Source organism: Hemiscyllium ocellatum, chromosome 31, assembly GCF_020745735.1.
Source record: "Hemiscyllium ocellatum isolate sHemOce1 chromosome 31, sHemOce1.pat.X.cur, whole genome shotgun sequence".
NCBI classification, from domain to species: Eukaryota; Metazoa; Chordata; class Chondrichthyes; order Orectolobiformes; family Hemiscylliidae; genus Hemiscyllium; species Hemiscyllium ocellatum.
The window spans coordinates 22980115-22996855 of NC_083431.1; the positions used below are offsets into that span (position 1 = coordinate 22980115).

At 39.0% G+C, this 16741-nt stretch overlaps 1 protein-coding gene across 1 annotated transcript in view; it reads left to right on the forward strand.

Annotated features, from left to right (window-relative positions):
• Positions 1–16741, forward strand: part of acaca (acetyl-CoA carboxylase alpha) — a 266712-nt gene that overhangs the window by 205960 nt on the left and 44011 nt on the right. The window contains exons 48-51 of the mRNA XM_060847834.1: positions 8678–8774; positions 10238–10373; positions 11857–12034; positions 16025–16137. Of these exons, the coding sequence (XP_060703817.1) occupies positions 8678–8774; positions 10238–10373; positions 11857–12034; positions 16025–16137 (524 nt within the window). The remainder of the gene's footprint in view (positions 1–8677; positions 8775–10237; positions 10374–11856; positions 12035–16024; positions 16138–16741) is intronic.

A 16741-nucleotide genomic window follows, 5' to 3' on the forward strand; every position in this document is an offset into this window, starting at 1 on the left:
ATTCCATCCATGCACCACCCTCTGTGTGAAAAAGTTGTCCCTTGGGTCCCTTTTATATCTTTCCCCTCTCACCCTGAACCTATGCTGTGTTATTCTGGACTACTCCACCCCAGGGAAAAGACCTTGTCTGTTTATCCTGTCCTTGCCCCTCATGATTTTATAAACTTCTGTAAGGTCACCCTTCAGCCTTCATGCTCCAGGGAAAATAGCCTCAGCGTATTCATCCTCTCCCTATAGCTCAAATCCTCCAAACCTGGCAACACCCTTGTAAATCTTTTCTGAACCCTTTCAAATTTCACAACATCCTTCCTATATGAGGGAGACAAGAATGGCACACAATATTCTAAAAGTGGTCTAACTAATGTCCTGTACAGCCACAACATGGCATCCCAACTCTAATATTCAAGGCTCTGACCAATAAAGGAAAGCATACCAAATGCCGCCTTCACTATCCTATCTGCCTGCGACTTCACTTTCAAGGAACTATGAATCTGCACTCCAAGCTCTCTTTGTTCAGCAACACTCTGTAAGATCAGACCATTAAGTGTATGAATCCTGCTCTGAATTGCTTTTCCAAAATGCAGCACCTCACATTTGTCTAAATTAAACTCCATCCACCACTCCTCAGTCCATTGGACCATCTGATCAAGATCCCATTGTAATATGGGATAACCTTATTCTCTATCCACTACACCTCCAATTTTGGTGTCATCTGCAAACTTCTAACTGTACCTCCTGTGTTCACATCAAATAATTTATATAAATGACAAAAAACAGTGGACCAAGCACTGATTTTTGTGGTATGCTACTCCAGTCAAAAAAGCAACCCTCCACCACTACCCTCTGTCTTCTGTCTTCGAGCCAGTTCTGTATTGAAATGGCTAGTTCTTCCTGTTTTCCATGGGATCTAACCTTGCTCACCAGTCTCCCATGAGGAACCTTGTCGAATACCTTACTGAAGTCCATAAAGATCGCATCTACTGCTCTGCCCCCATCAATCCTCTTTGTTACTTTTTCAAAACACTCAATCAAACTTGAGACATGATTTCCCACCCATAAAGCTGACCGTCCCTAATCAGCCTTTGCCTTTCCAAATACATGTAAATCCTGTCCCTCCAGATTTCCTCCAACATCTGGCCCACCACAGATGTCTTAAGTAGTTAACTTTCCCATTGTGAGCACTGAGCACCACAGATAGCATGCTTTTCCCAATAAGATAGTGAACAAACTCCGTTGAATATACAAGATAGACTAGCAGCAAATTTTGTGTCCATCCTGGTCTATCTGCATAAGATGGTGCTTTGGTGAATATTTATGACATGGTATTTATTAAATATTTTTGTCTACTTTAATAAATTGTGAGTGCATTTGACAAAGACTTGAATTGATTCCTTATTTTATTGTGACTAGGGATTTTGGCTCAGGTTTTAGTTTTGAACATTGTTTTGAATGATCACCAGAATCTTGTCAGTGCTGTCTTTATATTATCATTTTGGCAATTTTATGTTTTGAGTATCCTGTTGTTGTTGAATGGTTTCATATTTGTACAAGTGAAAGTGAATATATTACTCATGAGTGACCAAAGTCATGAGTATGCTGTATCCAGTCGGGAGGTTGAGGTTTATCAATATCCCATCTTGGTGATGCTTATGGAGAGTAAGTTTTGGTGAGATTGACTGACCTTTTTGCGTAGCACCTAAATGTTTTAAAGTTATATGCTCCATAGTTGTGGGTAGTTATGGAGACTGATCATGTTGCACTATAGAATCACATTTATTGCATTCATTTTTTTTACCTCTGTCCCTGTTCTTGCAGCCTGTCACCTGTGTATGCCTTCATTATTCTGCTCTATTAAACAGCTTTTTACCATCTGTATTACATAATGGTTTCAGTGCACATCTTGCAGTAATATAATAACACTGGTACTGTGAAATTTACCCTATTTTACGTTGTGGTAAATTCTCCTGCAGCAACAAGAAATTTTTGCTTTGCTTTTCCTCAAATTGCCTTTTGAATAAGAAAGCTGCTACATGAATTTGTGAAGTATTTACAACAGAGAAGTGTACAGTTTGGCTCAGTTGGATGATGCCAGTGTTTATGCTTTGCACATACCTATCCCCAATCCTCTTCATCTAATATTATGTCCATATCCTTCTGTTCCTTTCTTCGTTGTGTTCTAAATTCTACAGCCTAGAATCTGGAAGAAGAATCTAGATTTTCCCTTGAATGCTTTCTGTCTCAACTAGTCCACGTGATAACAAGTTCCATATTTTAACCAGTCACTTGAATTTATTTGTGACAATTGTGACTCTGACTTTTGGTCTCCCACAAATGAAAACATTTCTTGACATCTACCCTATCATACTCTTACCGAATTTTAAAATGATCTCCCAATCTTCTCTTTTCAGAAAAGGAACCCCAGCCTGTTAAGCATTTTCTGAAAAGTATAACTCTCAGTTCTAATATTATCCATAGGAATCTTTTTTACATTTGCTTATATCCTTGATATACTTTTATAGTATGGAGACTAAAACTAGGCACAGTACATCAATTGTGGACTAAAAAAGATTTGATAGATTAATATGGTTTCCCTGTAATTGGAGGATAGTTCAATTACATAGGCATTTCTATTGTAATGCAGACAAACCATTTTTAACTGAAATGTAAAATTAAAGGACAATGCATGCAACTTTAAAAAGAAACTGAATTATAGACAGGACATTAGTTTTTGATAAGAAATAGCAAATTTAAAACTGAGGAGAAATTACTTCCATTAAAGGGTTAATCAATCTATGGAATTCGCTAATCCAGTGTGTGGTGGATGCTGGGGCATGAAATTTAAGGAGGAGCTGGACAGATTTTCAATTGGTAATGGGTTCAAGGCTGTGGAGAAATGAAAAGCACAAATAATCATTCTATTTTTAATGGCAATCAGAAAACAAAATAAAAATTGAGAGGGTGTATACATGAGATCACAGTACAAGTTCAAATATCGCAAACAAGCATTTTTTAAAAATGTGAAAAATCTAATTTAAGTAATCTGGCAATTATTCATCGAGAATTGCTAAATAAAAACATTTTGTCAAGCTTTTTGTCATACACTAATCAGGGCAACTCACGAGACTTTAGTGCCCAGGCCAATCAGTCAACCTCCTTGCTTTAAAATCTAAAGATAGCTTGGCAGTTAACTGTCAATCATCATAAACCACATTCTTCATGGCTACGCATAAATAGTTGCCAACAAATCAGCATTCTCCTGTCATACAAAGCAAGTGTTGATCTTCCCCTCAATTGGTATTCTAGCAAATCTTTGACAAAATGTCCTTTTTATCAGAAATAATAAACTTCATACTACCTAAACTATGTTTATTCTAGAGAATTCAATGAATTTCCAACAGTTTTTCAAAAACTGTTTTTTTTTTAGCTGTCTTCTACACAGTTCATTGTTAAAAACCTAATTACACTTCAGTGAATAAGGTTGAACTATTTATAAGGTTTCTCGCAAGGATCTTCATGAGGAAAATGGGAAGTTCCTGATAGATCAATTGATTTCACTCTTTGCTGGTTGGATGTCCACAGCATAACCAACTGTGGAGCAGTGAATGACAAGCAGAGCCTTAGAGATTCCTATACTGATCTGTAAGGAGGTTAGTTCATTCTGCCAACTGGACAGCTAGTTTGGGATGCAAATTGATGCCAACAGCGTGGATTCAAGTCCCAGACTGGCTGACGTTACCATGAAGGGCTCTCCTCAGCCTCTCCACTTGCCTCACCTGGTAATCCTCTGGTTAAATCACTACCAGTCATCTGTCTCCAATAAGGTGGGAGGCAATGGCTAGTGGTATTATCGCTGGACTGTTAATCCAGAGTCCCTAGATAACGTTCTGGGGACCTGGGTTCAAATCTCGCCATGGCAGATGGTGGAATTTGAGTTCAATATATATCTGAAATTAAGAATCTATTAATGATCATAAATCTATTGTCGATTGTCAGAAAAACCCATCTGGTTCACTATTGTCCTTTAGGGAAGGAAACTGCAGTCCTTACCTGGTCTGGCTTTATATGTGACTTCCGACCCATGGCAATGTGGTGGACTCTTCACTGCCCTTAGACAATTAGGGATGGGCAATAAATGCTACCTAGCCAGCGACACCTTCATCCCGTGAAAGAATAAAGAAAAAAATGAGATCACCTTATGGTCTGGTAGGGGACAATGGCAATTTCATCATTTTTTCACTAATTTGTGCTTTTGCTAATTCCTGAAGTTGCAGTCAGATTTGCAAGGGTTAATGACAGCAGTGATGGGTCTTTTTTGTCTAAAGCCCTGCAAAAATTCCAGACTATTGTGTTAGTTTAAAGATTGATCCCAGACCAAGTTAAAGCGCTCAAATCAAGCAAAACAAAATGGACCTTGATATAAAGAACAATTTGTGCAAGTTCTTTCAGTCACTTGTGCAGATGCTGAATATTATGCTAAGGAATCACTGCCTTTGATCTGAAATCTTTCTTTTCTGTTGAAATCTTGAACATTAAGAAAGGAATAGATTTAATTTTGTGACATCTTGATTATCTGTATTGCAACAAAAGCAAATTCTGAGCATATTCTCAACAAAAGCATATTTCAGTCAGAGGACAGTGTTGATTCTGAGAGTCTGGTTTTAGTAAAACTCAGCTTATGATGGATGAATTTATTAGTGTACAGTGACTAATTCAACACTATAAGTGATACAGTTCAAAGTGAGCATCTTGATTAAGAATTTTATTCTCCTTAAAATCCTTGCATATTAAAAGCTACTTTCATCCACACTGCAATTTTGAGTGGGGTCGGAAATGCAGGACGGTTCTGTTTGATCATTCTGTCAGTTTGCAGACTAGCTACTCATCCATTATACACTTTGATGGTAGATGACATTCATTCAAGGGCACCACCTGGTTGTAATGTCATTAAATAATTGTATTAAAATAATTAATTGTAGTGTCAGAGTATATGTTGTAAGGTCTAACTGGCCAACATTTGAATTGTCTTCCTTAAGTAGAGCTAAATTGGATGAACCATACCATGATCCTCTCCACAAACAGCAGACCGTTTGCACGAAAGCTTTGAGCACTCTTGAACTTCACTGTATTTGCCACCTTTCTTCCCTGGTCCTATGTATTGCTGTCTCACTACCCAAACACCAATCTGTATTCTAGTATTCTCAGACATCTTCAACTGCTTTTTGCCACAACTTTTTATTTATCTTTGTGATATTCTTGAGTTACGTGGTTAAATTAAATACATTATATAAGTGCAAGTTGTTGAGAGACGCTGAAGGCTGAATACTGATGCTGATAGTTCTCCTCCAAATAATTGCTTATTCACGAACCTTGCTCCAGAATCTTGGCCTCTTTGCTCCAATTAAAATATTATTGGATTTTGAAAGACTTGATTAGTGTGGTTTAATGTAAGGTAATGCAAATGTTATAGTTTCCACATCATGTAATGAAAATATGTTGTAGAATCATAGAACAAAAGAGTACAAGGTAATTTGCCCATCTCATCTGTAACACTATATTTTCAAAATAGCAATCCAATTAGGTACACAATTGTACACTTTTTTTCCTTCAAGTATTTGACTAGTTTAGTTTTGAAAGTTAGTACCCTGTATTGAATTTGCTTCAGTCATTCTTTTGAGCCAATGCTTTCCAGAATGCAACATAATTTTTTTTTCCTTCAACTTCAGTTATTTTACCTGTCACCTTAAATCTTGAAGTTATGCCTAGGACTGATCATTATAAAAGGAAAAAGAGCACTAGTCTATTACTGATGCCTGTATGCTTCCCTCCTTTATGAAAACAAAACTGTTCTTAACTACTCTCCGAAGTTTTGCCTCTAAACCAGTTTTACATTCAAGCTGTCAGTATTTCCATTAATTTTGTTAGTGTACATTGTGGAACTTTGTCAAAAGTGTTTTTAAAACAACCATATATACATCAAGTCCGCTGCACTTTTCACTCTCCAATCCCACCAAATAACTCAGTCAGGTTAATCAAACATAATTATTTTCATAACTCCATGCTTTCATCAATCAGCCCGAATGTTTTCAAATGTTTGTTAATTTTTATTCTGCAGAATAGTCATACTGGATTTGAATGGTTAACTTGGTTTCTGTCTTCACAGATGCAGTCAAATCCAGGTTTCTCCATCATTTTCTGCAGTTGTTGCAGGTTTCCATATTGTAGTATTTTGCCTTTTTTATAGGAATGATCCAAATTGGACTGGGTAACTTTTTACTGGCAGTCCTCTAAACGTGTTCTCTTCATTTTTATCCTTGCTATAAAGATACTCTACCCTTCGTCAGGACAGATGCTAAGTATTCATTTTTTACCATCGTCATGCCCACTGCATGAAGATCTTTTGTCCTTTAATTGGACCAATCCTTCCCTGGTCTAACTTGTTACTACCTAAATAATCATGAAAAACTCCTAAGTCTGTTTTTAATTTAGTTTTTGCTTTTTTTTTTGCTGCTCTATTTACTTTGGTTCTCTAATGTGTCTTACTGTTACATTTTGTTTCTGTTCAGTTTTAATCTTTTTATTTGTAGCAGTTGAGGGAGCTCCACCTTTTGAATGCACTACTTATTCCTCCTTCTGGGAATGTACCTGAGCTGCCTGTTTGAAGGCCTCCTAATACTCAGTTGCTGTTGCCTACCAATTCCAGTATACCTGCATCAGATCTTTTTTAAATTTACGGAAATTGTCTTCATCCAACTTATATGCTGATTGTTCTTAGCCATTTTCTGTGTCCATTCCAAATCTGCAACTATTATGATCATTGTCGCCTAAATGCTCCCTAACTCAAACATAGAACGTAGAACAGAACAGGCCCTTCAGCCCACGAAGATGTGTCGACCATCGATCCTCATGTGAGGTAAACCTAATGTACGAACTCTCAAATTTCTGTGACCATATGCATGTCCAGCAGTCTCTTAAATATCCCCAATGACCTCATTTCCACAACTGCTGGCAACGCATTCCATGCTCTCACAACTCTCTGCGTAAAGAACCCACCTCTGACATCCCCTCTATACTTTCTGCCAAACAGCTTAAAACTATGACCCCTCGTGTTAACAATTTCTGCCCTGGGGAAAATGTTTTTGGCTATCAACTCTATCTATACCTTTCATTATCTTAGACATCTCACAGATATCTCATTATCTTGTACACCTCAATTAAGTCTGCTCCCTTCCTTTTTTCCAATGACAAAAGTCCGAGCTCAGTCAACCTCTCTTCGTAAGATAAGTCCTCCATTCCAGGCAGCATCCTGGTAAACCTCCTCTGAACCCTCTCCAAAGCATCCACGTCTTTCCTATAATAGGGCGACCAGAACTGGACACAGTATTCCAAGTGCGGTCTAACCAAAGTTTTATAGAGCTGCAACAAGATCTCACGGCTCTTAAACTCAATCCCCCTGTTAATGAAAGCCAAAACACCATATGCTTTCTTAACAACCCTGTCAGTTTGGGTGGCAATTTTAAGGGATATATGTACCTGCACACCAAGATCCCACTGTTCCTCCACACTGCCAAGAATCCTGTCTTTAATCTGTACTCACCTTTCAAGTTTGACCTTCCAAACATGCTGTATTTGTCCCACTTACCCGGAATTGATCCTCACTGGGTTGGCAATACACCAGAAAGTTGTCTGATACACATTTCAAGAATTTTCTTTTTTCTGTCCCAGTCAATTTTTAAGAGTTGAAATTCTGCATTGCCATTAGTGCATATTTGTGTATTGCATATTTCTGTAATTTTGTACAAATTTGCTCCTTTCTGTCTCTCCCACGATAGTTGTTACATGGTAACAGAATGGATCATCTATTGTTTCTTAATTCAGATTCTGCCTTTGATTGCGCAAATACACCATCTCTTTCCTTTTCCATTTCTGTAATAGTTTATTTCTTTAGTATTACTACTACTCTGACTCTTTTTTTTCTTTCCTCCTCATTCCTGAACATTTTGTAGCTGGGAATATTATGTCCCAACCGTACTAGTTTGAGATAGATCTGTTATTGTCATTTTTTCTTAATGCCTCGTGGCAACCTAAATTTTGTAACCCCTCAAACATATTTACCCACTTGATGTATTTAAGCATCGGCACTCCAATCCCATCTTATACCTCTTCATGCTTGCTGTTTGATCCATCTCTTTTCTGAAATGTTGTGTGTTCTTATGCTGTTACTATTCCTAGTACAATTGTTTTGTCTTATGAAATGTTTCATTCCAGTAACCATTCCCAGAACCAGGAGCAGAGATCATTGTGCTGCTCTTGGCCTAATCCCTGAAGTCCAACCTAATTGCAAGAGGCCCCTGAGATCTTGGGCTCTGACACTCGCACGGTTTAATTTAGTTTAAATGCTCCCCTCTGGCACTAGTTAATCTCCCCATGAGGACTTTGCTTCTTTGTTGAGCTACAATCCCTTCATTCTGGACTGGTGACTTCTGCACTAAAACGATTCCAAATATTCCAGGAATTTGAAACATTCTCTCCTACTTGTATAAACATTTAAAACTATTGTAAACCACACCTGTTCTTGGCAGCTATTTCACCACCCATCTCTGCACTATCAGTGTAGGACTTCCTCATTTTCTTAAATAGAAAATTTGTGTCAGACTGATGCCATTTTTCTATTTTCCAGGTTGGGAGGAATACCTGTGGGAGTGGTTGCTGTAGAAACCAGGACCGTAGAGTTATCAATCCCGGCAGACCCTGCAAATCTGGATTCTGAAGCTAAGGTAGGCTGCATTGTGCATTCATGGAGAACTGTAGTGTTTTAACTTAGGAATTTCCTCAGGCCTCTGTTAAATTACAGCTTTTATGTTGATATGGTAATGCAAAAACAGTAGTATAATTGAAAAGGGAAGTTGCTAAAATTATTCATCATCTTACTTTAGTGGGCAGGGTTCAACCCACCTTGAGTAGCACTTCACAAACAGTCGAGAACAGAATTCAGTTAAAGCAGAGAGCTAGATGACCCTCTTCAGGTCTCTGCAAACATTAAAAATGTAACCAGCTTTGAATTGACGGTCAGTACAAAGGTGACATTGTAACTCCAGTAAAATGCGCTTTGCTTCTGGGAAATTCCTATCATAGATGATAACAGTGTGATATGTGTCACATTAACTAATAGAGAAAATGCATTTGTATTTTTCTTTATGAATTTGTGATGTTCCAAAGGGTTTTCCAACTAGTCGAGAATTTTTGATGCATGGTGGACCGAGGTAGTGTATTTTGCCAGGCCATTTTCCACTGCTGAGGTTGATACAGACTTCGCCTAATATGCTGATGTTCCATTTGGAGCCCGGTGAGGTCCTCAGCAGATTTTCCATTTCCTGATCTGTGGTTACAACACTAGTTTGTAACTGTACTGTTTAGAATCATGTAGCTAATAATGATTTCATTTTAAAAATGGTCAGCCTGAATTCTCCCAATATTTCATGAGCCATTTGATGCTTTTCAGTTAGTGGCACTGTTGTTTCGTCAGCAAAAGGGTGAGCAGTTTAAAACTTGCTACTTTGCTTGCTTTAGTCTTATTAGGTAAATCATCTGCCCAGCCCCACAGTGAGTTTCATGGTGATGGGGGCCATTGAATTAAGCAGAAGGGTGATAGGAGATGACCATGCCTCCTTAAAGGGCTAATCTTACCAACTGCTGAAATTAACCCAGTGGCGGGTGAGCGATCTGCTATGAGTGCACAACAGTCGTATTCTGGCGTTTTGTGCTGGTCAGTTCCAGTGGTTTTTATTCAAAGGTGCAGTGCCTGACTGAGAGTCCCAGCATTGGGATGTGAGGGACTGCCTGCTGAGAGCCATGTGACCGAACTTGCTGCCAACCCCCTTCTCTATTCCTTCCCCTCCCTACCCTCCCCTAACCCAACCCCCGAGCCCCTTCTCACCATGATTAACTGGGAAACATGGGTTTTTGCCAGTTCTCCAGCCAGCAGTCAATGCCCCTGTCACCCCACAGCAAGCTGCCTATTACAGCAAATGTTTTTATTTTCACTGACCTTGTCAAGTTGTTCCAGATGTGGAGACTGGTTAACTGCTGCAACTGCTCTCCCAAATTTACTTTGAATTTACAAAATTTCATTCATTCCCTCAACTACCATCCCTCATAACCTATTCCCTCAATTTGTTTGAACTTTGAGTCTTCTTTAATAAATAGCTACTGATAATACATTTGTGATCTGTGTGAACAGATAATCCAGCAAGCCGGCCAAGTATGGTTCCCCGACTCTGCCTTTAAAACCGCTCAAGCTATCAAGGACTTTAACCGAGAAGGGCTTCCACTGATGATCTTTGCCAATTGGCGAGGTTTCTCTGGTGGAATGAAAGGTAAAGAATTTTAAGTACATAAAAAAAATCTGAGATTTGTTACATCAAAGAGAGTGACTAATTCAATATTGAATATGTCTTCGATACTATCCGTACAATTCAGATGTCCCAAGGTTGGATGGTTTGCCACTGTGAAGCACTCCACCTAGTGGCTGGACAAACACCAGTCAAAATTAATCTGAACTGACTGACAAATTCAGAATTGCTTGAATGACATGTCATGTGTAATGTAGCTGTAACCTGCCAGGCTGAGGGGCAACCTGGTCTCTGGTAAGATCTCCGACAGGATATTTTGCATCCTTTACAACAAAAAGCCATGGAATATATATGAATTTTGATTTGATGCTTTGTATTCATTTGTAGAGTCAATGCTTTTTGATCAAGTTCACAATTGCTTAAAATGTGAAATTGTTGCCACTGATAAGGTCAGTTAGCTGCAGTACATTTGCAGTTCAAGCCTAAGCTGTTTCAGCAGCGCACAGTGTCCGGCACACATTTTATCAAGATCAATTAGGCACAGTTGTAACTGACTTTATATTTGAGCTTTTGCTCGAAATAATTGTGCTTAAGATTTTACCAGGTAAAGCACGTAAGTTTATTTTTAAAAAAGTGAAATGAAACAAAGAGAGTTTCAGATTTGTTGCCTTTCAATCATGTTTAGACAAAAGTGATCTGCTACCGATTCCTGTCCTTGATAAGGAATCCTGTGGATGAGAGTCCTTCTTCAAACAATCTAAATTGTAGTGTTTATGATGCAGAAACAATATTGAGAAACCCTGTTCTGCATGCCAAGGCATGCAGCAGAAACTTTACTACAGGTGCATTGGTGTCCCTTTTAAGTCACCTTTGCAGCCTCAGTAAATAAAACATTGCAGCACAAGGATCTACTCTCAAATTGTTTGACCGGATAACTCCATTCACTTGTAAGGAGAAACACGCACATGCCGTTTCTTCCTTGGCACCGCTTTGATTATTCATGGGGCTAAGGTGGGGGAGGGAAAGCAGAAAGAGAGAAAATAAACAATTACACCATTCTCCACTGCACACACACGGCAAGGAGCCAATTGGATGGTGGGTAAACCATCTCAGAAATCGTGTGTAATGAGTAGGAAAAGATTAGACGCAGTTCTTGCTATGCTGAAAATTGACATTAGTGAAAACTCTTTACTCGACGACCTAGGAGGTCCAATTCAAGTTGGATAAAAAGCACATCCAGATACGTTTGGATTGGTCTTCTGCACATTTTTATGTGGCTAAAAGATTATCAAGATAATGCAAAATTAAATTATGAAACTCGCTGAATATTTAGTTGGGGGGTATCCATATGCTAGGGTTTAGTTAGACAGGCCAGCAGTGACCCACGACAGTAAGAAATCAGCTGTGAAATTTACCAGAAATTAACACAAGGGTCGTTGTCTCAGCATGAGTGGCTTGATAGGATGCGAATTCCTGTGAAATTAACCATTCTCTTCTTCCCCTCCAGACATGTATGATCAAGTGCTAAAGTTTGGTGCATGCATCGTCGATGGATTGCGAGAGTACAGGCAGCCCATGCTTGTGTATATCCCTCCAAATGCAGAACTGAGAGGTGGCTCATGGGTAGTCATTGACCCCACTATCAACCCTAGGCACATGGAGATGTATGCAGACAAGGAGAGCAGGTATGGAAATCGAGTCAGCTATGATTACACTGCTGGTTAACCCTTTATATACTCAACAGCTCTTTGCATTTTTCTCTTCACACAACTAGATTGTGTCATCCACCAGTTAGGATCACACAGGCATGAATATCGAAAAATAATTTCTAAGCCACATGTGGTAATTTCAGTGTCTTCAAACATTGTTAGTAAATATGTATAATGAATGAAAATGAAAGAGTGGAAAATTGACAGAATCAACTTAAGCCAGGACTTCATAGGAGACTGCTGATTATTTATACTGGCCCATATTTATCCTGATTTTCCTAAAGAAGCATTGCTACTAAGTAGTTGAAATCCAGCAAATGATCAGTTTTATTTGTATGGGTTAAAGAAACATATTTCTTTAATGCAGAACTGGTTGAAATATGAACTGGATGTATTTTCTGGAAAAATACTAACATCTGAAGAGCCATTCCTCTGCAGCAGCACTCACTACATGATGAGAGAAGTGGGCTAGGGTGGTGAATAGTTCTCATTTATTTCACCAAATTTGTGAATGTTTTTTGTGTTGTATATATCTATTCCTCATTTAAAGTTTAGCTCTAAATCTACGTTTCTAGATGTTCTGTGAAAGGAAATCTAAATGTAATCTGACAACTCTGAGACTCCTGAGACTGCACTGATTCAGTTTGACTTCTCACACAATTCTCCATATGCAATGAGGTTGCTGGCCTTGTTCAGATTGTGTGACTGTCACAATATATAAATTTTATATACGTGTGCGTGTTATTTTCTCCTCTTCCATCTGGTAATCTATTTCCTGGTTCTCCTAACAAAGGTTGTGGGTGACCTTTTCTTGGTTTGCCCACAACCCTTCCCATTTTGCATAATCAATCTGTTGGAAAGTGTCTAAGAGGAGTTTGCAACTTATTCTGTGACTGTGTTTTATTATGTTTCCATTCCTACCTGGCTTTTTATTTGGTGCTTCCTCACGCATGGCACATTCTGGAGCTCAAAACCTGTCAGTGTGAGGGTACCCAAGTGACATAAAAGAAGACCGGGCTGATTTATCCTCTGGTTTGTGGATTTCTTCCCCTCTTTGTCTGTTTGTGAACATCTTTTGCTCTGCTTCCTCACCCACCACACTGCTACCACCTCATATCTATCTCATATCCTCCTTGTTTATGAACTGTGGTCACGGAACAGTGCTGTCAGTTGCCATGCAGTTGTGGTGTCTCCGTGGTGAAATTGATATTGTGCAATACAAGAAGAGGGATGTTTCTGGCATCTAGCCTTGATGGTGTAGATTTTCTCTTTGCCAGCTTTAACGTAAACCTAGCTTTTCACCAATCATTTGTTTGCGCCAAATTCTCTCACCCCCTCATTGGCGGTAGAGAATGTCGTGACAACCACACTTGATGACTTGACATGAATGAGCTAACAGGAAAATTGTTAATTAACCATTGCTAAAATGAAACACAGAGACAAAACTTTGCATCTTGCACTCATCAGCAACAGGTGAGTCTTAATCCTGATGAATACAAGAAGACAAATTTTATCTTTTTTTTTACAAAAAAAGAAAATTAAGAATTTTCACAAAATTACAAAAGTAACACAAGCAAATATAAACATCAATATGAAATTAAATAAATAAAAAGAGATAAATAATAACCAAAAAAAAAGGAGAAAGAAAAACTCTAGATACATGCTCAAAATAGATTCACATCAAGTGATAATACAACCTCCTTCCAGGGGTCCCTGAACCAGCCAGAACCATTACTGCAATCAGACAAAAGCCCCGGACAGTATGGCTGAAATATCTGTGTCAATGTAGTTCAGCAAGGGTTGCCATGTTTTACAGAATAATTCCGTTTTTTGGTGCACCATATTTGTGAGGAAGTCAAGGGGGATATATTCCATGACTAACCTGTGCCGGTTCGAAAGGGCCTTCAGCTACCCAATTCACTAAAATATTTTTCCTTGCACAGAAAGAAAGAATGGTCAATAATTTCCTCCCATACACATCCAGGGAGGGAAAATCTGAAGAGCCCAAAAACACGGACACTGGATCCAATCTAATCTCCGTACCCAAGATCCCTGTCAAGGCACTCACTACTCTGTCCCAATACCTACGGATCTTATGGCATGTCCATAGACAATGCATGAGAGCACCAACTTCTATTTTACATTTAGGACACTTAGGGGATGGTCCTGCCTTGAATTTTGCAAGCCGTTCAGGTGTCATATGAGCCCTATGGAGTATCTTTAATTGAATAACCTGAGTTCTATTACAAATAGAGTCCTTTCTGGCATTTTCCCAGATGTCCTCCCACATTTCTAATGAGTCTTCCAACCCTAATTCTTGATTCCAGGTTTTAAGTAGTCGTTCCGTGTCTTTACATAATAAAGTATCCAATGAATGATAAAGAGTACTAACTGATGGGGGGAGGGGGGGCCCATCGGCCATAGCACTCTCCTTTCTCTATCCGATTTGTAGGGATTAATTATCAGTGTGGTCTTCTTTTGTATATGATCTCAGATTTGGAAATACTGGAAATGGTCCCTGTTAGGCAGTCAAAACTTCTGATGTAACTGCTCATAGGATATCATAACCTCCCCATCGAACAGGTCTCCCAAGCAGGGGATACCTCTGGACTTGGAAGTTTTAAATGTAGCATCTGTCACCCCTGGCTGGAATCACGGTGCTCCCACTGTAGGAGTATAAGGGGAGGTTTTTTGCAGGTTACCCTCATCTTGTTGCATTATCCTCCAGGTTTTAAATGTATTTAATACAATAGGGTTTTTATAGTAGTCCATAATAGCTCTCATCTTGTCCATAAATAAAAGATTGATGAGGGGACATTTTGCGTGGGAGGTCTCACAATCTAATCAGATTGTGGGTCACAAGAGACCCAATCAGCTACATAAGCTAATTAGGAGCTCAATTGATACCTCCTAAAATCTGGAAAGTCCAGTCCTCCCCTTGCTTGTGGGAGCTTCAGCTTTTCTAATTTGATATGGGGCCATTTATGATTCCAAATAAAGGAGTCGAGCCAGCCGTAGAGCTTACACAACATCTGTCTCGGCAGCATCAGGGAGAGCATTCTCATAGGATATAGAAGATGAGGTAGAATATTCATCTTAACTAAGGCTACTCTGCCTAACCAGGATATTGGGAGATCTGCCCAGCGTTGAAGGACCTGTCTTCTTTTCTCTAATAAGTGCACAAAATTAGCTTTATACAGCTGACCAAATACTGGGGTGATAAAAATACCTAAGTACACAAAATCTTTCAGTGACCACCGAAAGGGAAAGCAAGATCCATCTGGTAAATTGGATATACTGGCAAGACCTCCCAACAGAATGGCCTCAGATTTCACAAAATTGATTTTATAGCCTGAGAGCATCCAAATAAATTGATCACTTGGATTAGACTGGGCACAGATATTAAAGGATCACTTAAGAGGAGGGCATCATCCGTTGTTTCTAATCATTTTAGAAACAACGCCAAACTATCCAAGTTTGATGTAAAATGACAGTTTTTGCCCAGCATAGTCAATCTTAAATGATTTAAAGAGTGAGGTAAAGGCAAGTGCCCCACTTTGCCGGAGTCTTAGGCAGAGCACTACAGACTCTGACTTGCTGGGTCGCTGCCATCTTGAATCTCCATTTTGTCTTGTTTTAACAATGACCATATACCACCATGCAAAGGTTCAACAAAGACAAACTTGTTACTAATAGTCATGCTTTAAATCTTAATATCAGAAAATAACATATCTGACTAGTTCTCAATAGGTAGAGAAAGATTCTTAGAAAAGTAAATCCAGACATGTTATCCTTGTTAAATCCACGGCCCACTTACATGCACCGAGCAAAGAAATGATAATGAGTTCTTATTTATTCAAAGGTCCATGCTATATTTGTATTATTTTTTAACATGCTGTGACTTTAATTTATGCCTTGAATAATTGCATGGTTAATTAGCCTGTAAATGGATTTTGTTCATTACAGAGGTGGTGTACTGGAGCCAGAGGGGACAGTGGAGATCAAATTCCGGAAGAAAGATCTGGTGAAAACAATGCGGCGAGTGGACCCCGTGTACATGAGTTTGGCTGAGCGTTTGGGTATGTGCACTTTAGTTTCTATCTGCGCTCCCTGAAGTTTCATATAAATTACTGCTTGATCCTGTGGAGAGCCTTAATATGGATGGCTGGTCTCGTATTTAAATGCATTCTTTTGATTCATTAATACACTGTAGCTTTTATTTATTTATTTTTAAAATCCGTTTTCTCGCCATTTAATTTGATTACAGCCTGAAGGTGACAGGCCTTAGGCTCAACTTGAGGAGCTCATTTGCGAGATTGTGATCTGTATGATCTACCGTCATGGTTACTAAATCTAAATTAACGAGCAATTAATTATTTTTACTCCCCAATTAATTTACTTTGCTTCACCTCTTTAGAGCCTTCTGTGCCTTGAGAGCACTGTTGCCCAAGCCAAATGGTTAGAAGGGCGATGCTCCCAAGCGCCTGCCAACACATCTGTTGACTTCTTGTAGATGTATGAGTGAGTCACAAAGCATTACTTTCTGAGTCTCCTCTCTGAAAGAGATCAGAAACTTCCATATGAAAACAATGTGGTCAAGATTAGAAACTCCCCTGAAAACTCAGCCAGTAAGTCATTGAGTTACGCAGATTGAGGATGTGAGATGCAGGTTTGAGTCCTCAA